The 15,000-nt window shown below is 40.3% G+C and overlaps 2 protein-coding genes across 4 annotated transcripts in view; one reads left to right on the forward strand and one right to left on the reverse strand.

The window, feature by feature from the left end:
• Positions 1-8,118, forward strand: part of LOC137979509 (lysophosphatidylserine lipase ABHD12-like) — a 21,688-nt gene extending 13,570 nt beyond the window's left edge. The window contains exons 12-15 of one of the 3 annotated variants that reach the window (XM_068826778.1): positions 608-681; positions 1,620-1,698; positions 2,705-2,823; positions 7,336-8,118. In XM_068826778.1, the coding sequence (XP_068682879.1) occupies positions 608-681; positions 1,620-1,698; positions 2,705-2,823; positions 7,336-7,354 (291 nt within the window). In that variant the 3' untranslated portion in view covers positions 7,355-8,118. Of the gene's footprint in view, positions 1-607; positions 682-1,619; positions 1,699-1,762; positions 2,002-2,704; positions 2,824-7,335 lie in introns of those variants that run through there. The other 2 variants (XM_068826779.1, XR_011118352.1) reach the window with 2 other exon arrangements.
• Positions 8,119-8,552: 434 nt separating this feature from the next.
• LOC137979510 (adenosine receptor A2b-like) overlaps positions 8,553-15,000 on the reverse strand; it is a 7,345-nt gene continuing 897 nt past the window's right edge. The window contains exon 2 of the mRNA XM_068826781.1: positions 8,553-11,251. Within this exon, the coding sequence (XP_068682882.1) occupies positions 10,140-11,216 (1,077 nt within the window). The 5' untranslated portion in view covers positions 11,217-11,251 and the 3' untranslated portion in view covers positions 8,553-10,139. The remainder of the gene's footprint in view (positions 11,252-15,000) is intronic.

Consider the following 15,000-nt stretch of genomic DNA (forward strand, 5'->3'; position numbering starts at 1 on the left):
CGAAACGCGGGAAAACATGTACGAGAAAGTTTCAATAGTGAACGCCAATCACGAAGCTTTGTGATGGAAATTTAAACCAATAGCAAGATTTCCTCCGATAGAGCAGTTTTCAAATGACTGTCGATAGTATAATTACGCGATTGATATTGCTACGTTTCTTGATTGGTTTAAAAATCTCGCGCCAGTTTATCAACCGATCAAAAGGAAAACCAAAGCCAGTCGCGACTGGCACGCGTGAGTTTTCCCGCGCTTTGAGCAAGTTACATAGAATTGCTTCGAATTTGGATTGGTTCATTGCGCTGTTTACACCTCCATTGATTGGTCGAAGTAATTACTTTGGTATTTGCTTTTCAACACTCAATTCAGTGAAAACCGCAGTCTAGAGGTGTTGCACGGCAGCCATGTTGCATGGCAGGAACAATGGATTCTTTTTCCTATGGGAACAAATGTTCTTTCTAATGCAAAACATTTTCATTGTTCCTGTCATGCAACATGGCTGCCGTACAAAAACTCTGTTAAATTGCTTCTAACAGTCTCGAATTATTAGTTTTGAAAACTTGCTGCGTTGCTGGTTTGCGTGGCATTTAACTCGTTTCTGAATCCCTAGCCTTTCAGGTTTCTTCCGTATTTCAACGAAACTGTCTTAGATGAAGTGGAAGACGTGTTTCGCACCGATAAAAGGTAACTCTCTTCGTGTTGTTTTAGTCGTCCAGCCTTGCGGTTGAGGATATCAATGTCGGTTATACCATTGAATCGTCAAGTCCTTTTATCGAAACGACTGCCTTATTGGTTTATAATTTCGCTTCTCATTTAGGATTTCTGTACACCGAAATTAAATTGTAAAGTCTTTGTTCGTTGGCAATTAAACTAGTTTATTTGGCACTAATCTTGGAGTAGCGCAAATTCGAGTACAATGGCCCAATTTCGATATTATTATTTATTATAGGCTTTGGGTCTGTCGGGGGTTCTGGCTGTTATTTTTATTCCCCAGAGCCTCGCGAAATCGTGTTCATTGTTTTAGTGTATCGAAATTTGTCTATTCAGATTTGTAGCTTCTTACGACTGATCGGCATCCAATTAAAATGGTTGCTATCCATCCTTATAGTTTTGTTTTAATTTGCCCGAGGTTAAATTTTGGCCTTTTTTTGCGTTTAGTCACAAATCGCACTCAAGCTTGTAAAGCGCATGCGCGAAGTTAACCAAAGCGCATACGTGGCATGGTTGTGCATGCGCGAAGTCTAAGCCACATTGAATGAAAATGGCGTCGTTGAAAGTAAGCATGCACATGGTGTCTAATAGGCTCAAACCACACAAATAAATGCACACACCGTTCGTCATAGACTCACACTAAAAGATGTCGAGCGTTTACGGAACGGGTGGGTCCGAGCACTTTACGAGAGATCACTTTACGAGCGCACATTTATGAGTGGACATAACAAGAATCATTGCCATTATTCTAACCTAAATAATAGATACCTAATAATCTAGCTGACATCTCCTTTGTATTTCTTTGTTTTTCGTTTGACGATACAGGGCATCAGGAAAGCCCGAGTTCACGCAGATATGCGTCTAGTTTCTTCTAATTTGCCCCCTCAGCGTGATTTTACTTTCCTTTTCAGGTTAGCGGATGTTTATTGTCCAATATTGATCTTACATGATCGAGAGGACAACACTGTACCAATTGAACTAGGCAAAAAGGTAAAATAGGCCTTCTTACAGTTATGTGCTTAGTTAAGTGGCCTTTGTTATTTATTTGTTAAAGCAGGTTGAAGTTTTGGCAGCTATACAGCTGATGTGGACCTGCTATACCCACCCACCCATATACACACAGAGGACAGCCACAACACCGGGAACTTCATCCCCTACTCTTCTCAAATAGTGTGTGGGTTCTTTAACGTCCCACAGGGAACTAATGACCATCGTTACATGGAAGATATTTGTGAGACCGGACCTCCAGCTTATCGTCCTTATCCGAGAAGACTTGGAAGTCTAACCATTTGCGTATGTAATTACAAAGGTAGCACTTTCTCCTCAGTTATTTAAAGACCCTGAGTGTTGGTCCGGCCGGAGTCGAACTCACGACCTCCCGCATGGCACTCTGGTGCTCAACCAACTGAGCCACCGGGGCGCGGTCAATTAAAGTAAGGCTGGAGTTGACCTTGTTGTGATACAGACCTCCTAAATGCATGCTTTTCTTATGTTAAGGATGTTGTTCTCATGCTCAGTAGTCGGAATCTACATAAGAAAAGCAGTGAGGTTTGTATGAAAACAAGGTCAACTGTGGCCTCACTTTCATTCATAAGTCAATTAACTAAGCACACAACTGTAAATTAGTCTGAGAGTTACAAAGATTATCGCAGTCAAACAGAAACGCAGTTGAGGAAAAAGCCTGAAAAACTCCAGGCTGGAACGGGATTCGAACGCATGACTGTTACAATAAACAGGTGTCTTTTTTTGAATCAAGGCTTAAGACTTGGGTCAGTGAGATTTTCGTTAATGACGTTTTGAAATCCAAAGAAAAAGAAGAAATGTTTTTTATGGTCACAGTGGCACTTTGACTTCGTTCTCCACCCATCTTCATGCATGTTTGGGTTAAAATTGTATTTGCCTTAAAGGATTTTTAGAGCGTGATTTTATTTATTTATATATATATTTTTTGTTACTGAGGTTGTTTTATCATTTAATATGTTGTATTTTATTGCAGTTATACTCAAGCGCCAAGAGCTCAAGGCGACCTGACGCAGATCCAATTGAATTTATTGAATTTGTAGGGTACGGCCATCATGATATTTACCAATCAGAGAGGCTACCAGGAATCTTAAGGTATTGCACTTTCGTTTCATTGCCAAACTGACAATTGCTCTTCCGTGGAGCCTCTTGGGTAGACATTGGAGACGTTTAAGATCTACGACGGCGATGCCGAAGAAAATATCACTTCAAAATATAACTTTGCACATTCGTAAGTCTGTCGCAATTATTTATTATTCAATCTCGTTCGCGTCGTATAATGTGGACGAAAATAAATTGGTACGCGTGGTTTCAGGGTAAGAATAGAGAAAAAACTTAAAATTTACATTTTTGAGCCCAAGTTGTCATTAAAACCTCAGATTTTATGATTTTATGATTTCATGTCGTTGTTACGCAAAGTACCGCAAAAATATGTGCTAAGGTGCGTGCCGCATGCGCAGCACGATTATTTTTCGTCTTTTAACCAATCATATTACTGCTTTGTAGCGTCTTCCTCGATGTCGCCGTCGTAAATCTTAGTCCCTGTTCTTTAATCCTCACGCATTCATTTCGTGACAAGTCAAAAGAATGTCTTTGAAGGAGGGTTTGGGAACACGGGTTCCAATCCCCCCCCTAACTACTGTAGTTGTTGTTTAAATGCCAACCTCGTTCCCAGGGCCTCTCTTTTTTTCCCTCGAGAAAGTACCCTGGTTGCGACTGGTCACGTGTCAGCTAGATTTTTGCAAATCTCAGAAAACTAAATGAAGGTTCTTGGCTTTACTTTTCACTGATATCAATTACAAAAAAAGGAATATGTGTTTTTTTTTTCCTCACCCGACCTTCCTTTTAGTGTCATGGTGAGAATATATGAAAAAAACAATTGAAACTGCACCAAACCAAGTCTCTCCCTCAATTGAAGGATTATTCTTAATTGTCAGTTTCTTCCAAGTGAAGTATTATCGTTCATTTTGGTCACTGAAAGCTTGATAGGGATCATGGGAAATGAACATATTTCTTTTAAAAGCCAAACTCAAATGTCTGGACTCGCAAAACTCGAACCTGAGAACGTGTGATTAATAACCCCTTCACTTAACCACTACACTACCACATCACTAACTGCGAGGATGTTATATTTTATTAATGTCAATAATTTTTTCTTCCAAAAGTGCCGCTGTAAACGTTTATTAACACCCGCCAAGAAACAAGCTTACACAGTGAAAAATGTCGGTTAGCAAACGTCAAGAGAAAGCTAACCATTTTAAAATCAAGCCTCAGACTTAACCATTATCCAGCAATAATTTTATATATATACTAATTAGTTTTGATAAATAATCGTCTGTTGATCTGTAGTGGTTAAATGGATAAAAACAGTTTCTTCAAAGTGGGTGCTTCGAGTTAGAATACTGTCCAGATGCTGCTTTTACTTTTTTCTTTTCTTTTTCATACCACAAGTCCTGGGACAGAGTGATCAAAATGGAGGATAATACTTCATTTAAGGCAAACTGACAATGAAGGATAATCCTTCATGTGACGAAGAGATCGTGTTGAACTGCACATAGGAGGCGATTTTTCTAAGCGGAAATAAAAGAAGTCGAGCAGTTTCTGTAAAAGAAGCCTGGAAAAAAGTCCAGGCTCTTCGCGAACTTTCAGAAAGGAATAGCCCTTTTCACGGTTAGTTTTTCTCATTTGCATTACTGTGAAAAGGGCTATTGAGCTGCGTGTCTGGTATGTATATGCACTCATGGGTCGGCTGCCCCCTCCGTTAACCGTTTCATTCCTACGATCGAAACCTTTATTCTCCCAACTAGTATCAGAGTACTTTGTTGGGTAGTCATAAGAAATTGGTGTGATATCAGGATCACACCTCTTCGCTGATAATAGTCTTCCTTCTCAATACCTGCCTGACTGGCATTTCATTGAAATTGTGAAGAGAATTTACATACCGATCACTTGTAGGACAATCGAACATAGCTAGCACACTTGGCAAGTTTCATTAGGTAGCTTAAGAGCAACGACGACGGCGACAGCAGCAAGAACGTCATCTCAAAATATAAATTCACTTTATTGTAATCACTTCGTGACTATTTCAACATTTTTAATATGACAAGGGTGTGGTAGTACCTTATAAATGACACTGGTCGGAACGGCGGTTAATTTAGGGGAGAAAATGAAAATTTATCCTCGATTGGTGACGTTCTTCATAAAACCTCAAATTTGGCGATTTCACGCACGTGCAGCGCGAGCAAAGCTATTGTTTTTGCCCTCTAAGGGCCGATTTACACGGTAAGATTTTTGTCGCATGCGACAGCGGCTTACGACAAGCCCACGACATGATTTACGATTGTCGTGTACGTCAGAAAAAATGTCGTAGCATTTTAAGGGCCGATTTACAAGATTTTCGTCGCATGCGTCAACGGCTTCCTTAAAATGCCCCGCCGGAGACGCTAACTTGTAGGGGGTTTTGGGGAAATTCTCCGCCAGAAAATTTTGAAATCTTGAAGCTCAGAAATACTACTTTCAGCATTCTAGACGAGATATTAAAAAAAAAAACGTGGATCATCCGTAAACTGACAGATTTTTGTCCTTTGCTTGAAATTGGGTGCCCCTTCCCCCCCCCCCCCCCTTCCGTCCACCGTCCCTGATATACAAAGCGACCGGACGAATAATAACTTGAATCAAACCGTAATTTCCCAATTTACAAAATAGGTGCGCAATGCGTACGTGTGTGGCTTACAAATTGCAGTTTCAACATTGAGTTCGCCCTTGGAAGCTTAGTGACGTTTACTGTTGGGTATGTTACTTCAGGGCTTATAGGGCAGTTAGTAATGATAAAGTGGATAGGTCAGTAGTAATGCAAAATACTTTATCTTATCGAGGTGACTTTACTCAGACTGAAACAATGTATTAGTTTCTTTCAGCGTACAGTGACTCTACTATCCTAAGACTACACTGAGCTTGAGAAATTGATACTTCCATGTCACTGAACCATTCCAACAAGTTGCATACCATGTCATGAGACTAGAATTCCACAAAATTGCTATTTAATGTATTCTAATAGCATCACTTGCTTGTGGGAGGGAGCCTTCAAATTTCCTTAAAATTCAAGTAATTTACAAAACAAAGCAAACAAATCAAGAGCTTTGCAAGGACTCAATTGAGACTTTCAAGACAATAGAAACCCATCTAATACTTCTACAGCAATGATTACTGTAGAAGTATTGATAATGCGACATCACAAGTGAAGATATCCCAACAAAATACTTAAAGCTTTGCTATGATTCAAATGCTATATTGATGACTTTTAGTTGGACTATAAAAGAAGAGAAAGACATAGATTTGTACATAATACACCAGGTTTGATTACTTACTGAAAAAATAACAGCTATTTTTTTCAATAGTGTTAAATCAGGTAACTTTGAAAATGAAGTTTCACAATAATGCAACCTGTAGCCATAGTAGTGCTATATAGGTTAACAAGTACCAGTTTTTATTTTTTTCCGAGAGGGCACAGCATCGAATCCTGCAATCTGATTGGTTCTTTGGGCGGTCCTGATTTTCCTATCTCTGGCCATGGGCACGGTAACGCTCGGATAATTTTTGTCCTCTACCTTTAATTACCATTTTTTGACACCAAATCCGTCATTTACGTACAGAAGTTACTTTTTATTAGACAAGAGGTTTGGAAATAGAATTCAAATAAAAATATTTCTCTTTGAAACGATCAGTTTGTAAGTCGCATTAATACTATGTGTGGCGCAAACTGAAGTAAACCAGACCGTACAATGCTGGCCTGTCAGAGTTAAACTCCTGTTTGTGCAATCTGCCCTTAGAACGCACGCCGTCTGTAGCAAAGCTGGCTTGGGTGTTTTGAAGGGGAAAATGAATTCTCCATTGACCCCGTTGGAAACCTGCAAGACAAAAACAATCGGGTTTTGCCTTGACTCAAAAATCACACAAACAAAAAAGACTCACCTTATAAAAGAACGGAAAAATGAAACTTTAGCTCAACGATCGACGAAGAACCCCGCAGAAAGAAACACGATTCCTCGTACTGACAAAATAAATGGCTACTTTCCAACTTGCATGTACTTCGCCCGAACCCAGGTGAAGGAGAGCGGAAACTGGAGCCTAACCTTGCCGTAAACCACGTGACACGCAATCAAACAAATTCCGCAGTCGACAGCATAGTGTGGCTTTCACAGTTCGTGTAAGCCACACAACTAGCAAGTTTTCCTTGAAAAAGTTTCCTTGGCATTGTAAATGGAAAAATATGACAACTTTTTCCTTGACAAGTATCCTTGTTCAAAAACTAGCATGCTAGGTTTTGAACAAGGACACTTGTCAAGGAAAACTTGTCATATTTTCCATTTACACTACCAAGGAAAACTTGTCAAGGACGATATTTGCTTGTGTAAATTACTTGTCAAGTGCACTTGACAAGGAAAACTTGTCGTACTTTCCATTTACACTACCGAGGAAAACTTGCAAGTGTGTTCAGTGGGCACGTTTTCCTTGACAAGTGGGCTTGTCAAGGAAAACTTGCTAGTGCAAATGAGGCTTAAGTGAATATGTGAAATGATAAACTTCTTTCTCTTTTTTCCATTGCAGAGACTTTATCAAGACATGATGACTTCACGGGTGAGATATGTCCTAGCTTCAAAACTGGAAATTTGCTTGCAAAGATAAGAAAAACTTTTTTGGAAGGACAACGGAATAGAACTGAGCCACTAATCCACAACGAATTGTGAATTGGAAGGATAGCAAGCTAATAATTTTAATAGTTCTTCAAAGGAAATGTAATCAAAAATTATAGGGGAGGGTGGGCCGGAGCAGAAAGGGGGTGGGTCATCAGTTTTTGAGCCCTTAGCAAGGGGTGGGTCGTTCGATTGTCAGCGACCCATTGGGGATGGGTCATCCTATTTTTAAAAGGAATAGGCACATTGTTAAATAAGTATTTTTTGAATGATCGAGGGCTTGATTCTGTTGAAATAGCTAACAATAACTTGAAAGCATGGCGGCTTTAACGACGTACAATTTTATCTTTGTTCGTAAAATACAACTGTTAAACCGAAATTTAAAATGATAAAAAAAGAGATCTCAGATGAAGCTCAGATGAAGACGATATTCCTCTTGGAAAACTTGCCTCTATAAACAGTTCGAGTGACAGTGACAGCAATGTGCCATTAAGCAAACTTCGCAACGCATAATTTGATGGCACCAGGATGAGAAACCTTAAATAATAACAAGTCACTAATTAAACATGGCTTACAAAAGCTGAAAGAGTTAAATAATATTCTCGTTAGTTTTACATGCTTTTGTATCTGGTTAAGAAACAAACCTAATGCCGTAAATCAACACCACAACAACTTCATATACAAATGTGGTATAACTGATTATATAACAAAAAAAATCCTTTATCAGGGGGTGGGTCATGTAAGTTTCAGCCTTCATTTAGGGGTGGGCCAAATAGTTTTGTGCCAAAAGTAAGGGGTGGGTCATGTGTTTTTTATCTGCCACATTTCCAATTGCTCCGGCGACAGCTATTATCAGTAATTGAAGGATGATCGCGCAATGTAGTATTATGTACGCTGTTCCCAAGCCGATCTGTAATTGGACTGAAGCGTTTAGACTACACTTAGTACAATATTTTGTGGTTATAAGACATTTACTGGTCTTCTTACTAATTATTACAAACTGGGTCGAGTCAGAACATTACTAAACAGAGTATATAAGATCGACAATTCCCGGGTTGGTTTTCATCTGGATGTTAAAAAGCTTATTTTCTTACTACGGAAAAATTGTTTTCCGTCTTGGGTCATCGACAAGATTATTCATAGGCATCTTTCTAAGAAAATGAATCCTTCTCTGAATGGGCGGGACGCCTCATCCAACTCCGGGAAAACTTCTACGCACTTCTATAAACTCCCTCATGTTGGCCGGTTTTCTAAAAGCGCCCAGACTAAGTTAAGACAACTACTCAAACATTACTGCAAAGCTGATTTAGATGTTAAGTTGGCCTTTAGTACGTTTAAACTTAGAAACATATTCAGTACCGCAAGGTCTACGTTCGCATGTCGTTTATAAATTCTCGTGTGCTGCCTGAATGCTAGGTACATTGGCGAGACCACTCGCCACCTTTGTACACGTACTCGTGAGCATCTCCTGTCGGACAAGTCTTCGCATGTTTACAGGCACCTGAAGTCATCTAGGGCCTGTCATGACCCTTGTAATACAGAATGTTTCGCGATCTTAGATTCTGCCGCCTCAAAATTCCAAATTAAGATCAAAGAGGCATTGCACATTAAGTGGGAAAATCCCATTCTTAATCAGCAGTTGAGGCATCTAGACTTGTCTCTTTCTTTTTAATTACGTTGTTCCTTTTGTCTCTTATTTTATTGTTATGCGCGCTATTTTTGTTTTCCGTTCATTCCGTATTTCATATTCTAATTATATAGCTACATCAAAATCCAATATTGCCAACAGATCTATTTTTTATTAATTTTTGCCAACTGTCCAAATTTAAAATAAATTGGATAGTTTTTGCCGGAACGTTTCCTTCAGCTTTGAACAAACCGTCCAATTTGGGGAAAATCTGGATACTTTCCATCAACCAATCAATGTCTTCAATGTCAAGATAAATAAATGAACCGAGTATTGGCCAATCAGGTTGCAGCTATTATCACTGCTTTCAAACGTCAGCAAGCGATCATCGCTCGCAGGGTTTTGTTTTGTGTTGATAATGGCCGAATTTCCCCGACTTTTCTCTCCACCTTTTTGACGACTCAGAGTTTCAAATGGAGTCTTCAGCTAGGTTTCCAGAGATAGATGCTACTGATTTACTCGAGATGAGGAAGAATAATCAGAACAAGAATACTCAAAGAAGCACATACAATTGGGTTTTAAGTGTTTGACCTGTGGCGTGCTGAGCGAAGCGAAGTGAGAAAGCTTGAGGAGATTCCCGAACACGAGCTTGACGACGTTCTTTGGATGCTATAAATTGTACGCAAGTTTTGACGCGTTATTTTGTAACGTACCTTAATATAAATTCAAATGTACAACCGTTAAAAGCTCATTTGCAACTGAAGATGACATGTTATAAATTCAAATGTAACTTCAAATTAATTCTACTTTCAACTGAAGATGGTCGTTGCACGACCGAAAAATGTGTCGTCACTTTTATAAAAATTGATGTTAGTCTGCATCTTTCGAGATGACATGAGAATGTTGAAACATGTTTTGTAAGTTGAAAACTGTCGTTTCTTTCTTGAGAGTAAACGTAGAGTCTACGCGCTATCACAGAGGATCCCGCGCAGAGGACGCTGGAGAATGGAAGGGAGGAAAAAGGCTCAGCGCGCAGGCGAGCGCAATGGTCATAGTTATTTCAATTAATATTAATGATTGTGAGGCATCGATTATGTTAAGTCTTTGCCAGCAGTTGCAGTTTGTGTACCAGGTCCCTCTAGCGCATGCAGGTGTCCGGGTGAAATACCATCGGTTGATTTACGGCAAACGGAGACCCGCATGTCGGTTCGTCGCCCCAACAACGTCCACCAAAGAGCTCTTCTGTACAACGGATTTCTCCATGCGTAAATGAATACATCCAATGCTACTTTGATGAAAAGCATTAGGTCACTGATTCGAAGCACGCAGTGGATGTTGAAATTTTCTTCACGATTTGTTGGCTTCTTGAAAAGAAAAATGTAGAAAGCAACAACGTGCAATAAGCATGAAGCTAAAAGAATAGCTGCCAAATAGAAAATCATGACTGTAAATTGTCGTTCGCTGTGTCTGTTTTTCAATGATTCTGCGATGTTCGCGCATGAATTGTGAAGTAATCTGCTGTGTTTAAGGTGACGATTGAAAGACAAGAATAGCATAACTTGCACGACCACCAAGGTGGCTGATATAAGCGTAGGATGTAAAATGAGGTGTATTTTTGAGTAAGTTTGATTGTCAATGCCAGTGAATTGAAGCATATTGAAGCAAGTGACGTAAACAGAGCTGACCGCTAGGAAAGCGAATACGCGATTTCTGGAGACAATTGCTTTGAACTGGTGCGGATACCTCACCGCGATATACTGACAAACTGAAAGCGCAAGGACTATGAAGTATGACTCTGTTATTGTAACGCCAGAGATAATCCCACCAATGTGATACATCAATTTATAACTCAAACTCGCTTTGTTCCTGAAATTTGCGATGTAGTACGACACAAACATCGGCTCCACGAAGCTTCCCGTTAGGAGGTCGGCCACGGCAAGACCAGCGATGAGATAAGTAATCGGTGTTCGGAAACAGCGCAAAGGATCTCTGTAAATCGCAGTCAACAGAAGAGCGTTGGGAATTGCTGTAATCGGTGATAAAATACATAGGACAATCGCGGACGCCAGTTTTATGTAACGAAACGTTCGCGATTCGGGAAGAATTTCAGCTGACGATTTTGATGTCAAATTCATGATCTCTTGCAGAGGCGTAATATTTTGAGCCATTCTTTGCCTTCTTTTAATTACGGCTAAACATCAATCTATAAGTTAAACAGAATCAAAATTAATTACTGGCACTGATAAGAGTACAAAAGTGCATTCGATAGTAAATATTTCTCGTGAGTCAGAGTGTCAAGGGAATGGAAAAAGAAAGGGGCGCTGGAGCTCAAATTGGGGACACTGTAGACAGAAATCAACTGAAATGAGAAAAAATCAAATCAAATTGTTCGTTTTTAAGGCCGGAGGGGAAAACCGGAGTACCCGGAGTACCCGGAGTACCCGTAGGAAAACCTCTCGGAGCAGAGTAGAAAACCAACAAACTCAACCCACATATGACGCCGAGTCTGGGAATCGAACACGGGCCACATTGTCCACATTGATGGGAGGCGAGTGCTCTCACCACTATGCCAGCCCTGCACCCAAGGAACAAAAACGGGACTATATGATGTACCAACTGAAGAGATAGCAGCAACCCTTGGTTCGGTGATAAAGGTTGCGGAAGTAGAGTGTTTAAAGATTGGTAGTTGCTCGACTTGACCTCTAAACAATCGGAAATCGGAACGAAAAAGCTGTCCACTCTAGCAATGCTTGTTTTCGTATCAAGTGAGTAAAATCGTCTTGCGTTATAAAGAGCAATACTAAATATGGCCGGTTTAGGGGTGAAAGGGTTCATGGGACGGGTCAACCCTGCACATACTTAAAATCGATTGGCTGGACTTCTGAATAAAATAGGAAATACATCTTCCCTTACATGACCAAAGTGAAGAGACTATCTTTTTTTGAAACAAAAAATTCGAATATACCAAAAGCAATGAAGGGTAGTATCTCAAAGTTGACCTAAAAGGGGACGTCTGTAGCGGTTTTGCAATAGTTCATATCAGAAGTTTCTTCGTCATAGAAGAATAGCTTGTCGAATTTTTGCCACAGCTTTAACCATTACAAGACTGCCAAGCTGTCACCATGTCTTTCCGGCATAGCGTTGCCTCACTGGTGTCTTTAAAACTAGTATACTTGGTGGAGTTAAATTTCGGGTTTCGTTCGGGCGGCCGAATTAGCGTACGAATGTGTTCGAAACGGAAGCGCGAAGCGCACATGTCGCAGGTTCGAATCTACCCTTCGCTCTTAATTGACCTTACTTCATTATTTTTAGGGGTAGTTCTGAATTTTATTGAGTTATCAGAACTAAAGTCTCAAAAGTCGTAGTAGGATATATATCCCAATGCTCTGCATTTCATCAATGATCTTTGATTTATGACTCTCCGGTGGAAGAGTTTTCTCGACAGTAAATAGGTACCTATGGTTTTATTATTCCTATGGAATAATATCTTAGCCACCCTGCGAGCAGAGCCTCCTTTGGTCTTTTTCTTTACTGAGGAGGAGAAAAGTAGGCTCTGCCCGAATCGCGTCAACTCTTTGAAGCCGCCGCAGCCCGAGCTTCTGGACTAGTCAATCTTGTTTTCTCTCGTCAAACCGGTTTTTCCAGTGCGAGCGTCCGTTTAGTGACAAAACCGATGGTTATAATTGAGCCCGCTGTACCATGAAAAACCAAGATGGCGGCAAGATGCTTGGGTTCGAGACTGTATCCTGGCAACATGCAGCGCATATTCAACAAAGATCTTACTCGATTCATGCAGAGCCTTTCTCGAGAACGCCAAAATCGAGCAAGCAAAAGAAAGGCTCTGCTTGCAGGGTGTATCTTAGCCAACGATCATTCAATTGTAGCTGAAAACATTACAATCTTTGTTGAAAGGCAATGAAAGCCTTTCGGCCTTTCAGTTTCTGCAACAGACTTGAGCGGCGGAGATCTAACCCGAAGGTCGTGTGTTCAATTCCCTCCCTGGTCAGAGTTTTTCTCTGTCTGCTTGTGTGGGCCCATTTCCATCAGTAGGGCTAACGCTCACATGGTTCATATGGGATAGAAATCTAGCACTTCACATTACACTCTATTCAGTTAACTCTGTTTAAAATATAAGTGCTACACGGCCAACGTTTGTATAAACTTAACCTTTCCTTAGACTTGAATGACCACGATTTCACATATTTTTAGCTGTATCTTCCTACCTGTATGTTTGTGATGTTGTTGTTGTTGTTGTATAATATTACACTTGAACTTTGATTGTATCTTATACGTAAGGAATTTTACTTTAATTTGATTTCAGTGTCTTTTAAATTGACTTATAGAAGCACGATACCATGCGCTGTACTTCTTTAAACGTTACTGTGTATGAATAAATGTCTAGCTAGCTAAAATCGGGGTCAAAAGACTTTGGGACACCTGTCAAATTTCGGCGAAAAGTAGAGAATTTACGTACATGCTTCCCGCGGCATCGTTATATAAGCAACGCGTGTTCTTCTTTCGCTGCCATTTTCGGCCACATTGGTATACCTTCAAATAACCGGGTAACGCAGAGCACTTATCTCGGCCAGTTCGGCTGTCACTGAACAATAAACTGAGATTACTTTTTTTATCGACTACAGGCTTTTAAAAGCCAAGGTCATGTTGGTCACTCGTAAATGCTTGCCACCACTCAATTCAAGGGCAATCTTAACCAATTAATGCTTTCGTAAATAATATCGTCAACATGTTTAAGACTTCAAGTTATTAAGACCCCATGGCCGCATTTTTACCTCCAGCCTGGAAGAAGGGGCGTTGCGTGAATGTGAAATCAAGATTATTGCCAAACAAGTTCTTTCCTTGGGCACTAAACCATTTGTTATTTTCAAAAAGTGGTTTAATCGGTTCAGGAATGAAAATCGATTTTGTATTGTCAACTGGAATTAAATAACAACGGGTTACCGTCACGCGCCATAAACCTCACACCAGGCTAGTCAGTAGATGAATCGCGGCTGTGAATATGTCCCTGTCTCCCATCCCACATGAGGTATTTTGTAACAGGGCATTGTTTAGCATCATCCAATCAGTGTGGAGCAAACAGCGTGACGGTTGCTCCTTGGCACACGAAATCCCGGCCGCGGATGCTGGTCGCTTCGAAAGCTGCATTTCTCGAAAATTATTTGGCGGTTAGCGCTTGGATTTTGAATGGATCTTCGATTGAATGGCACGAGAAGAAGCGTCAACCTTTCAGTTTATCTGGTGTTCGATTTGAAAGCCGGGCGATTCTAATTTCTGGGTGAAAATCGGCTTGACGCTGGAGCGGTCGAAAATGAGCTTTCCACCCTTGTCTCCTTCTAAGGACGTGTAGTAACAGTCAAAGGAAAACCCACCAAATCGCCCAAATTCACCATTTTCAGCCGCAGAAATGACAATACACAACAACTGAGGTAGCTTTACGTTTATTTTGAGCTTTAACATAGTCATTTCTCGATGTAAATTTACTATATTAGGACTCTTCAATATTTCCCATACATTTCTTTATATTTCGAACATACAAACAGACACACTGTTTGTGTGGGAGCCCTGTGGTCTGCAGTGACGCGAGCTTGGGCTGCCTATGAGGCAACGTTACAGTATTTGGTCAAAATGCTGGACAGGAGCGTGTTGTGATGAGTTGAGTTCTTTTATGTACCACAACAATAGGGGGACTAACTGTCCTAATGATTTAATACAAATAATGGTTGTTGGTAATCAGTTATAAGGTTGTCGCAGTCAGCTGGTAAGTCTTTGGAAACAGTATTTTAGTGATGCAATCCACTTACAAAAATTTCTGATACTGGCAAAAGCAACCGCCATTTTTGTCCCGTGTGTTTGGAGATAGCTTATTCCGTTCAATTGGAAGGAGTTTTCTTTTAGTATGAGCGTCATTTGTAAGCATTTCTCTTAAAAAAAAAA

This window comes from Montipora foliosa, chromosome 12 (genome assembly GCF_036669935.1).
Source record: "Montipora foliosa isolate CH-2021 chromosome 12, ASM3666993v2, whole genome shotgun sequence".
In the NCBI taxonomy this organism is placed as follows: Eukaryota; Metazoa; Cnidaria; class Anthozoa; order Scleractinia; family Acroporidae; genus Montipora; species Montipora foliosa.